Here is a 12,346-nt window from a genome sequence, read left to right as displayed (position 1 = left end):
ATCAGAATATCAACTTGCATAATAATCATGCATGCACTGTATTTTTCCTCTTCTGCTGTTGAGGTAATGCAAGGAATGTTGTGATTGGTTGTCATGGCAGCCAATCAGAATTTAGCATCCTCATCTCTGATTGACTGGAATTATGGCATATTGTAACGCTGGGTTGTGTTGAGCAAGCGAGCCTTTGGAATTTAGAGAGCACTGAGGCCGGGCATCAGGTGAGCAAGCTAGTGAAACGTTGCACGCGCAAAAGAGAATGTCTGCACACATCCAAAAACTTTTTAAATGCAAAATTGATTTCCGCGCGCTCGAAATACTTTCTTCTTTGCGAGACAAACATTTTCTCCACAAAACTCAGTTTTGCACTTTTCAGAATTGTGGCAGAGATGTAATCCCATATAAGAAGACCTCTGGTACATCAGAGGACAGAAGAGAAGATATTTTAAAGAATAAGGATAACCAAACAGTTACTGGTCCCCATTGTTTTCTATAGAATGGAAAAATTACTATAAAGATTAATGGGGACCACCAACATTCTTCAAAATATCTTCTTTTCTGTTCAGCAGAAGAAAGAAATTCATACAGGTTTGGAACAACTTGAGCGTGAGTAAAAGATGACAAAGTTTCAATTTTTGAGTGAACTATCTCTTAGAGTCAAACCGTGTCTATTAACTTTGAGGTAATTTATATGCTAGTGCACTCCTAAAAACAAACTACTTTTCTATATATCAAATTTATCTATGGATAAAAACCTTCCGAAATAAAAAATAAAAACACCTGGAAGTCAATCATGGTGCAATATTTCTGAAAGTAAGAGACCATGTGACAAAAACAAAAGTAGCACAAAAACTAATATATAACTTCCTTTAAACAAATTACAGCGCAACACAATTTGTTACTTTTATAATATAATCAGAGCCGCTGCTGGCCAAATGGGTGCCCTAAGCAGAATTGTATTGTTGGAATATTATGGAAGTAAAAAACAAAAACAAAAAAACAAAACAAAAAAAAACACCTACTATAGGGGTCAAAATATAACTTTAATAAAACATAAAAGTAAATAAATAAATAAATTGTAATTAAATTGTATTATTTACAAATTACAGTTGTAGCTCTACAGCAAAAAAATACAAACTAAAATTACACACATTAAATAAAAAAATTTAAAAGATTAAAAATTATCAAAATAAACAATAATAAATTGAATCAAAAATCAACGGCAGCGGCAGCGGCTATTTGCACTAAGTGTAAACAGTGATAGAGGCTATTTAGACTAAGTGCAAATAGCAATGGATTATATTTACACTAAGTGAATATAGCAGTATTTTCTTAGAGATATGCTATTTAGACCAAGTGCAAATAGCGATAGATACCATTGACACTATGATTAAAAAGCAGGATTTTCTGCTATCTATACTACTTATCTATCTGCTATCTATAAAATGTTTTTTTTTTATAATTATGTATATGTTCATGTTTCTATTTGCATTTATGTATATGCATATGTTAATATTAATATAGAACAAAAGTATATTTTTTTGAGCAACTGGGATGGTAACCCCCCACCCCCCCTGGGAGCTGGTGCCTTACACAAACTGCATACTCTGCGTATAGGGAGCGGCGGTACTGAATATTTTTCTTAGAGATATGCTATTTAGACCAAGTGCAAATAGCGATAGATACCATTGACACTATGATTAAAAAGCAGGATTTTCTGCTATCTATACTACTTATCTATCTGCTATCTATAAAATGTTTTTTTTTTATAATTATGTATATATGTTCATGTTTCTATTTGCATTTATGTATATGCATATGTTAATATTAATATAGAACGAAAGTATATTTTTTTGAGCAACTGGGATGGTAACCCCCCACCCCCCCTGGGAGCTGGTGCCTTAAACAAACTGCGTACTCTGCGTATAGGGAGCGGCGGTACTGAATATAATATATAATATAATAACTTTGTAACTTTTTATAATAATTCAATAACATTGTGCTACTTTTAAAAGTAACATTACACAATATTTTGCATAGAAAAACTGAAACTGTCAATGGCAGATGTGTGTGATTCATCACCCATGTGTGCAATACTCTAAAAATTAGCAAGCCACTTTGTTTATTTAAAACACTCATCACTAATAATGAACAACAATTACCCATCTCTGTGATTAAATTTAGTTTGCATCATCTTGATAAATGTTAATAATGTGTATAGCAATTTTAATATCTTGGCTAACAAAAGCACATGCAAACCATCTAAACCTGTAGTCCAAAATGAATCTGCTCTCTCAAAGGACTTGCATTCTGTTCATTCCGATTGCAAACCTTTAAATCTATGATATAAACTTCAGTGTTTCCACAACTTTTGACCAATAACTTCCTGTGACATTTCCAGTCATTTATTTAGAGGACAATTTCTAGACAACTAAATATGTGAGAATTAGTAGGAAAAAAAAACATCTATATTTACTATTGAAATTTCAATTACTTTTGGTGGCTTTTCTAGGCCTGGAAATCATTCGCTGTCATCATTCAAATCTGCAAAAAGTTCCGCCGCCGGAACTGTCGACCCCAGGAGGTTAAAACTAAACAGCAAAAACAACTCAATAAAACTGACATCAGAAACCCAACACATTAGCATATATGACCATCCACCTTTACATGTCACCACTAGTCACCTTAATTTATATCGCTTTATAGAATAGAGATTCACAACTTCACAGTAATACAGAGGAAAATAATAAATTGATGCAAATGTCTATTCAAATTCAAATTCTGCTGTAAAGCAGCTCTAATAAAGACAACAGCATCATAATTTAGCTCAAGTCAGTTTAGTGTTGAAAAGCTGTGCAAAAATTTAATTATGAAACAATTATTCAATTTAGCTATAAGTAGCTCTACAGAAGACAACAGTTTAATTAGTTTGATTCAGTGTCGTTATTCATTTCGTTGTTCACCCAATGTCTATTAGGTGATCATAAACCTATCCTATTTAAATCCTAAATCATGCTTAGATGAGGAGGGAGACGTGAACAAGCAACCAACCGAATCAGACATGGACAAAAAGCATTCTGTTTTCCCACCGAGAACAGATGCATCTTTTTGTCCTGTTAATCACAAGCTCCGATTCCTGACCCGAGCCGCTCGGCAGCATTCTGTCTCACTGAGTGAGTGTGAGCGTGTGTGTGAGTCTGCAAGTGTGAATGCATCACTGGGAGTGTGTTCATCGAGGCATGTAAACCAGAGCTGAGACATGTAAGTCAGCAGAGGGCCCGAGCGAGGTTTTAATGAAAGCAGCGTGTCAGCGGAAGGTGCGATGAATTCGGGAGACATGGGAGGGGGAGACCAAAAAAGCAGAGGGAAGAAAAAGCAAGAGGGAAGACAGAGGTAGAGGGAGAAGGGAAGAGCGGAGGGCTCTTATCAGTCGGGTCCCCAGTGTGAGAGCGTGATTCCGGCAGCTCGCAGCAGGAGACTCTTAGAGGCTGGAGCTTTGCTTTATTCGAGGCTGGATATCAGTAAACAAGACTGATGTGTGTTGGGATGGGCTGCTAAACCCATTACTGCACTCTCCATCATCGTCTTCTATCTGTCCTTTTCTGTCTATCGCTCTCAATTTCTGTCTATTCTCTTTTGGTCTGTCAATCGTTCTAACTCATTCATGGCAGTATACGCTGCTGGATACCTAACTTCCTTCATTCTCAATGAGTACGTTTACATGGACAACAATAATCCGATTTTAACACGATTACATATATGTCTATTCTAGAGACATTTTGTTACACCTTTACTTAGTGATTATTTTGCCTTATGTCTGTTCTAGAGACACGTTACAGCTTTTTGATAAAGCTCTTGGTTTTCTTTTGGAAATATGTTTCAAATTCACACAATGCATTAATGACTGTAAAGCATGTCTGTGTGTGTCAAAATCGTGATTAAAATCGCGATTTGCGAAATAGCAAAATTGATCAAAGAAATCGCGATAGTTTTTTTTTTTCCATATCGCACAGCCCTAGTTTATACGTGAAATTCCGAAGGGGACGTGGGATGGCGTCACGTGTGGACATAATGACGTGTGCCATTAATCGAACTATGAACTATAACCGGTAAAACAGGAACATAAAAGGAATATTCTAAAAGCAACTCATGTAAACACCATAATCATAATATTGGCTTATTTAGAATAAGGTAAATAATTAGATTACTGATGTCCATGTAAACGTAGTCAGTATCTCTCTCTGAGTAGCATTTTAGCATAGTCACTGTTGTTTAATGTTCAAAACCACCTAACTCAGTATTTCCAAATCACCAGATAAGCCTTTATTATCATTTTAAAAATGGCAGAATGACACTAACGTCTTAAGGCCTGTTCACACCAAGGACGATAACTATAAAGATAACGATAAAGATATAGTTCTAAAAATCGTTCTCAATATTAAAGAATAGCAGAGTCCACACCACAGCTATAACGATAAAGGCACAGAAAAACGATATCGTTGGAATCACTTTCAGAACGATTTTTTCCAGCTGATGATTGATAAAAACATTGACAGCCAATCGGTATCAATCCTGCTATAAGGAACTCGAGAATTTAAAGCGGCAGACGAGTATGCGCTTGAAATAAACAGACAATATCGTCCGCTGGTGTGTTAGTTATCTTTATAGTTAACACAATGAAGCCTGTTATACCATTACTTCCAGCTAAATTTTGCCAGTAGGACTGCACGATTTGGAGAAAATATCTAACTGCAAATTCTCTCATAAAAATTCTAATGAAATTTAAATTGCAATTTAAAAAAGCTATAGATTTGCTGTGCTGGTTTGTTGAGCTGCACAATTTGACCAATAATTATTGTACATGAACATGACTATAAAATAATAATAATAATAATAATACATAATAATAATAATAATACACTTTCTATTATAATAGTAATACTTTTTTGGATTATTACTACAGTAATATTTTATTATAACAATAATAATAATGTATTGTTATTAAACATATGCATATAAAAATATTGCATATTATATTATTGAAAAATATATATATTAATCTTTTAAAAAAAAAAAAAAAATGTGTGCATTTAAGAAATAAATAAATAAATGTAGCATTATGCATGCATATGTATAGCCAAGCAAACTGAGGCACTAAATGTCAGCTCTTTCTAATAAAACTTAGGGAAGATCCATTTTAGCGAATCTGTTCACTTGGACATTTCATTGAAATGCACAAGTTCATTAAAACTGTAAATTATATAATAACATCAGTTATATAAATGACTGTGTTCTCTACTTATATTAGGGGTATTTTGTGAATAAATATATTCAAATCTGTCAGCTTAATTAGGATTATCATTGTTTTTGTGTCAGAAGAAAACTGCTCTGATTGCAGAAAATATTAAATTAATTCATTAGCTTGTAGTGTAACATGACTACAGTTTAACTACTTGAAATTATGATCACCTTGTCATAAGCTTCCCCCAACACTGGATTTTATACGTGTCTATATGATTAAGTGCATGTGTAAGTGGGTGTACGCAAGAGCTTGCCTAAAGCTCCTTCCCTGTCAATTTATTTTCAATTGCAACCTTTTCTGCCCCATTTTATAATCTTAGAGGAAAGAAATCAGACACACAATCAAGCACTGCTGCCCATGAGGACCCTCAAATCATCACAAAGAACAAAAAAGATGAAAACGTGAAAATGGAAGGCTAAAAATGCCATTTACCCTCGTCAACCATCTGTAACCTGCACATTTATGCAATTCTGCCCTGGCAACCTATAATTCAGAACTCTATTACCATTCCTAGAAGTGCACAGTATGCACAGGGACTTTGGACACCCAAGTGGACGCATGCACAAAATCATTGGTCATGATTAAATGACAGCTCTTTTGATTGGCCCTGATTTGTTTACAGCTACGGCCAATCAGAGGAGAGAAATAGTAGGACAAATATCAAACATAAGAAACAGAGGGAGAGCAACAGTGAAAAAACACTCAAATTAGGCCAAGTGCTTTCATCTGACGATTAAAGACAGTGTAAACACATCTGAAAATGAACAGCCTCTTTGAGTTCATTAGGTCCATAAAGATTTCGAAAAGTTATAAATCAAACACATCGCTAAGCTATAAACACAAAGTCTAGGCCATTCAAAAAGATACTTTGCTTTTCCTTCAAAAAACAAACCAGTGACCATAAATCTAAAAATACTCAGATAGAGCTGTCTTAATCTTACACAGAAAGGAATAGTTCACCCAAAAATTAACATTTGCTGAAAATGTACTCGCCCTCAGGCCATTCAAGATGTAGAGCAGTTTCTTTCTTCATCAGAAGAGATCAATGCTTGCTCATCAATGGATCCTCTGCAGTGAATCGGTGCCGTCAGAATGGGAGTTCAAACATCTGATAAAAACATCACAATAATCCACAAGTAATCCGCACCACTCCAGTCCATCAGTTAATGTCTTGTGAAGTGAAAAGCTGCATGTTTGTAAGAAACAAATTCATCATACAACTCTTGTTTCCGGCTAAAATACAAGTCCTCTATTCATAATATTGATATATTATAATATTGATTAATATTTTGATGTCATACGGCTCGTTCACTGAATCGCTGGCCGTCTCAGTGATCAGCCGTAAAACAGTGATTCTGTCCAAATTCCCTTACATATTATTGGTGGAGTTCCCTTTAAAATCTTAAATGATTCCCTTTGAGCTAAATTGACCTGTTTCCCTTACAACACCTACATCTTGGATGGCCTGAGGGTGAGTACATTTTCAGCAAATTTTCATTTTTGGGTGAAATATTCCTTTAAAAGGATATTTCCCCCAAAAAAGAACCTTTCTCAAAATAACCTGTGCACATTGCTACCCAAAATCAGATGTTTTTGGCAACAAGTTTGACTACCTAATATTACTCTTACTGAAAGTACCGGCACACATTCCCTCACTTAGCATTTTGAAGTGTGGCATCGGAGGGATGACTGGTCTCCTATCCGAGTGCAATAAGACTGTGTGTCTCAGTCACGGACGTATTTTCACTGGCGGAGCTTGTCTCTGAAGCCCTCAGAGAGCAGCAGTAATGAGAGGAATGGATTGTATTGATGCTAGTGACCCGCGGTCCACAGAGGAATAAAACGAAACAGTGGCGACTGACAGGCTTCATTACACATCCTGTGAGAACGCATTTAGGTGCCCTCATCCCCACCTGAGTCACCCTTCTCCTTCTATCTTCCACCTTTTCTTGCTCTGCCCGTAGAGAAAAATAAAACACAAATGAGACCTCCTTATTAATACATGAGACTAAATGGAAAGCAAAGGGAGAAATGTGCTTAAATCCCATGTTTTTCAGTTTTATTCTTATAAAAATGTCCTAATCTCACACTCTTGCCAAGATCAATATCAACTAAAACGTTTACTGCACATCAACAGTTGTCTCATTTGTGTCCATTTTTATTTATCCTAAATAATTTTACAAGCAATTTTCAGAGATGAAGTTATTAATCTAATGAAACTTAAATCAGAACCCAATTAAGTCCCCCATGAATGAGACAAGTCTGAGCAATGAAGTTTTTTCTTCTTCTAAGGCTGTTCTAAAATTATTTTTATATTATACTATATTATATTTTAATAATAATTATTCTCAGTTCCATCATCACAGAATTTGGGATGCTCTACACTGGCAGCAATCTGAATAACACTTACCACGCAAAGAAGCACACTTCAAAAATCCCTAACTGAGAACTCCATTAGGTCTCCTGAGCTATGAAAGAGCAACCTCTGAGTAATACAATTTTCCTGTGGGTACACTCTTAAATTACTCCTTTTCATCAGGTCTTTTACATCCTTGGTGTAATTCACTGAACACTGTATTAAGTGCCGCCTACAATCAGAGAGAAGAGACAGATATTGGCGCGTCTCCACGGGGTTTAATGACGGAAGGATCATGCCGCGGCCCAATTTCCTCCCCTGATTAGACAATCAGATCCTGATGACATCAACATGCACAGATGGTGCTTCTTCAGCCGTTTATTTATTAACGAGTGCTTGTGTATTTTTATCAGATGGGGCCTGATGCTAGTGCCCCCAATAGAGAAAAATTACTAGACTTTGATGTTTTCGGCTGGATTTTGTTTGATGCTGTTGATGACCCCTTTCCTTAAAACAGTGCGCCTCAACTGGCTTTGCTTCAGGACCCAGATTTTACTTTGGACATCAAGTGACGACTCAACACTGTGTCCTAATCAGGCATGATGCAATAAAGCATCATAAAGCCTGTAAATCTGTGTTTTTATTCTAATCAGCCATAACTATAACAATCTAAGAGCAATACTATGAGAAAAAAGAGAATACGCACATTGAGAAATTTCACTGGTCTAAAAATAAACTCATTATTCATACATATACTGTATATATATATATATATATATATATATATATATATATATAATTAAATAATAAAAATAAAAATAATAAAACAATATTAAAATCATTTAAATAAAATTAAGAATAATTAAGAAAAAGGCCAATAATCAAGCTCTTAAAGCAAAAAATATTCCTCTGAACCACAACAGCTCATGTTTTCCCCAGTTAAGAACCATTGCCTTAAATAACCACCATGGCCTTCTGAAAACCATCATCCAATTCTGGGAAAAGTGCTTTCACTACAGCAATCCTAAACTTCTTTAGTGGCTTGAAAGGAGCACACTACCTCCCAAAATGGTCATTTATAAGGATGTAGCGTCTTTCCAGTGGAGTGTCTGGAAGCCGGAGTGCTTTGGTGTCAGATGTAGTGTGTAGGGAGTAAATGGGGTTAAATAAGCTGGCGTGGAGAGACACAGTTGTGTAGCTCACTCTATTGTCTTTAAGGGTGCTGTGAGACAGAGGTTGTTGAGCACTGCAGGAGACGGCTGAGTGAGAGTGACAGCGAACTTGATTGCCATTTGTCTCACTGTGAACTACTGCCTCGCTTCCAAGAGAGAAGGGCTGAGAGAGAAAGAGATAGACTTCGAGACAGACGGGAAGCTAGAGTGCCTTCTCCATATAACAAAAGTCCGACAGAGAGAAGAATGAGGGGAAAAAATTGAGAGGCTGAGATATGACTGGAGAAAATGGATCTTGGGAGCTGCTGAAAGATAGCATCTGAAAAAGAAGCTGATCACCCAAAAATGAAAATTTACTTATTATTTTCTCACCTTTATATTGTTCCAAACCTGTATAATGTTTATTTTTCCATGTAATACTTAAAGAAGAAATGTTGAAGCGTATTTTTTCATACAAAATCAACTGACAATATCTGTCGATCTATAAAAGGAGAAACACATACCATAAAACTACTTTAAACTTAAGAACAACTTAAATTTTGGTCTGTTCCTCACACATGGCTTTAGAAGACTTGGAACATAGGCAAAAATCTTCATAAAGTGCAACAGTGTCTGCCCAATTTTTCAGCAGCCTTAGATTCCAGTCATTTTTCCCAAAGGGATTTTCTTTGTTAAAAGAAAAGTCTTTGTTAAAGAGCTATACTCCATGAACCAATCTAAGCAGCTACGAGATTAATCACATTACAAACTTTGATTTAAAGCAAAAAAGAATGATAATTGGGCAAAAAGACAAAGGTAGAAGACTGTGTAACTTTAACGAGGGAAAGAACTACAATCCCATGAAGCTTTGCAAATTATCTAACTGAATTAAAAATCACATATAAATATAAAATGGTTGATTTAAAGATGTTGATTGTGTTTAGTGAAACTATATATTTGGTGTTTATTGCAAAATATACAAGTATTATTCTCTGACTAGTGGAAATTTCTTTGCAGAATCATGGGTAATATAGTTTTTCCACCAGGAATTCCATCATTAAACACAATTATTTAAGTTGAAATAATGCAGACTGATGGCTTCAACACAAGCAGTATATATTTGATTAACAACCTCGTAGTTCACAGCAGGTCTGTCTTTAAAGGTTTATGTGTGGGTGTATTATTGACATGTCAAAGTCTAGACCCTGAATATAAGACGACCGCGTTTTTTCAGATGTATTTCCAAGAAAAAAATATCGTCTTATATTCGGGACAATACGGTACTACCCTACAGTGCACTTTAATGGTGTTTTATGTCCGTCTGGACACATGCTCCATGGAAGAAATAACAGCACACAAGTCTGGAATGACAATAATGACAGAATTTTCATTTTTGAGTGAACTATTCCTTTAAAAATTCCTCAACAGAAGAGAAAGAGAGAAAGACAACACGAAAGAGTGAGGCATTGAGGTGTAATTCCATACCTGTGGGAACGGCCGCGTCCATGGAGGGTCTCTCCCAGGTGTTGACTTGCTCCCAGGCGAAGCCATTAGTCCCCAACGCCACGCTGTAGCCGCAATTACTGTAGTGCTCTTCAAACGAACAGCTGCCTACAGAACACACACGAGAGAGAAGAGGGGAAGATGGCATATGTCAACATGATTAAGCCACGGAGTGCCATCATTACTTCATCTTCGCTAAAAACACGATTTTCCACCGCATTAAGCTTTATGCTAGCCGGGAGCTAAGGATTAGAAAGCCAGGATGAAATAGCACTAATTAAATGTACTCGTTTTTACACAACTTCTTGTATCGTAGCTTTGAGAGGGGGTTTATTTAAGCAGCAAGGTGCAAGAGGCTGTGCTATACTGTGAATATAGACATGACTAAACGGCCATTGCTATTTATGACGTGTAGTGGAGTGACAATACAGCACAGCCTTGACTTACGGTTTTTATGAAATTGTTACCACATAATAAAATAAATCAAGATCAAAGATTTTTATTAAAATACTATATATTATAAAGATAATTAATAAAATATATAGTCTCTGAACATTTAAATTATATATTTTATATTTTATTAATAAATATTTATACATCATGGTATTATTTTTTTAGTCAACTTAATTTTGAAAGGTGCAGTATTTTCTGATTGAAATTACCAATGAAAATATTCATTGGTAATTTCATAAAATAATTTTATGAAGCGACGAGAATACTTTTTGTGCGCAGAAACAAAACAAAAATAACAACTTTATTCAACAACCTCTTCTCTTCTGTGTCATTCTCATGCGTTTTTAACGTCCAGCGCTTCCAGGTTCTACGTCAGAATACCGGCTCATTATTGGAAGGCTCCTGCATCAGCATCACACGCATGCGTCGTGCTGCTCACATGTGCAGCTTTGGCCAATAATAAGCCGGCGTTCGGACGTAGAACACGGAAGCCTTCACTGTGCTTACTGCGTTAACCGTGTAAGGATAATGACAGGGAAGAGGAGAAATTGCTGAATAAAGTTATTATTTTTGTTTTGTTTTTGCACACAAAAAGTATTCTCGTCGCTTCATGAAATTATTGTAGAACCACTGTAGTCACGTCGACTGTTTTAACGACATCTTTAGTACCTTTATGGATCTTGAAAGTTTGGGTGGCGTTGCTGTCAATGGAGGCCTCTCTGAGCCATCGGATTCGATCAAAAATATCTTAATTTGTGTTCTGAAGATGAACGAAGGTCTTAGGGGTGTGGAACGACATGAGGGTGAGTAATTAATGACAGAATTTTCATTTTTGGGTGAACTAACCCTTTAAAAGCTTTTCTTCATACAAAAATAATTATAATTTCGGATTTGTTTTTGGGGCAAAATGTGATCTGAAAATTTTTTTGTTCAGTTTTTGTGCCTCTACAATAGCTGATGAACAGGTTTTCAAATAAAATTCCTATACTATTACTGGAATACTGTATTGACCAATTAGCATATTGCATAGAACTATGCATTTTACAAATATTTTTTATATTTCTTGTTTCCTTTCAGACTATTTTCGTTGCTGAATCTTTACAGGGTGGGCTGAAGGTGTCAGACAGCCTTATTCGATTGGACGTTACTTTCTGTACCACCCAACATGGAAATCGCTTTGGTCTGTGTGCATGTTAAGCGCTCAGATTCAACATGATGAAACTTCTGCCTGCAGGATACTTACATTTACATTTCTGCATATTTCAAGGACCAAATATTCACTGCCGTCTTAATTTGCCCCTGCGTATTAAGCTACACAAGAGGATTAAAATGCTACAAAAATAATTATTTTGCCATGAGTGCCAAAAGGCGATGAATCCTACAATACCAGCAAGACTCGCAAACCACATCAAAGGTATTCTCAAAGAAATCGCACAACCACTAAAAAACAATAATAGTAAAATATTCAGAATTTTCCAGCGATCCGATAGCCTCGTGATTTGTTGAAGGAAAAAATTAACCAGTCAAAGACGTGATTTTGTGAAACACGTCTGCCCGCTGGGGTTCAGTTAGACAGCAGCAGAA

General features: G+C 35.9%; 1 protein-coding gene across 1 annotated transcript in view; it reads right to left on the bottom strand.

Moving 5' to 3' along the window:
- Positions 1-12,346, bottom strand: part of LOC107708049 (receptor-type tyrosine-protein phosphatase T-like) — a 259,431-nt gene that overhangs the window by 201,396 nt on the left and 45,689 nt on the right. Inside the window, exon 2 of the mRNA XM_016512197.1 lies at positions 10,292-10,417. Within this exon, the coding sequence (XP_016367683.1) occupies positions 10,292-10,417 (126 nt within the window). The remainder of the gene's footprint in view (positions 1-10,291; positions 10,418-12,346) is intronic.

Source organism: Sinocyclocheilus rhinocerous, unplaced genomic scaffold (assembly GCF_001515625.1).
Source record: "Sinocyclocheilus rhinocerous isolate Xijiao unplaced genomic scaffold, SAMN03320098_v1.1 scaffold113, whole genome shotgun sequence".
Taxonomy (NCBI): Eukaryota; Metazoa; Chordata; class Actinopteri; order Cypriniformes; family Cyprinidae; genus Sinocyclocheilus; species Sinocyclocheilus rhinocerous.
Note: the sequence above shows the minus strand (reverse complement) of the source record. Positions and strands in the feature narration are given on the sequence as shown.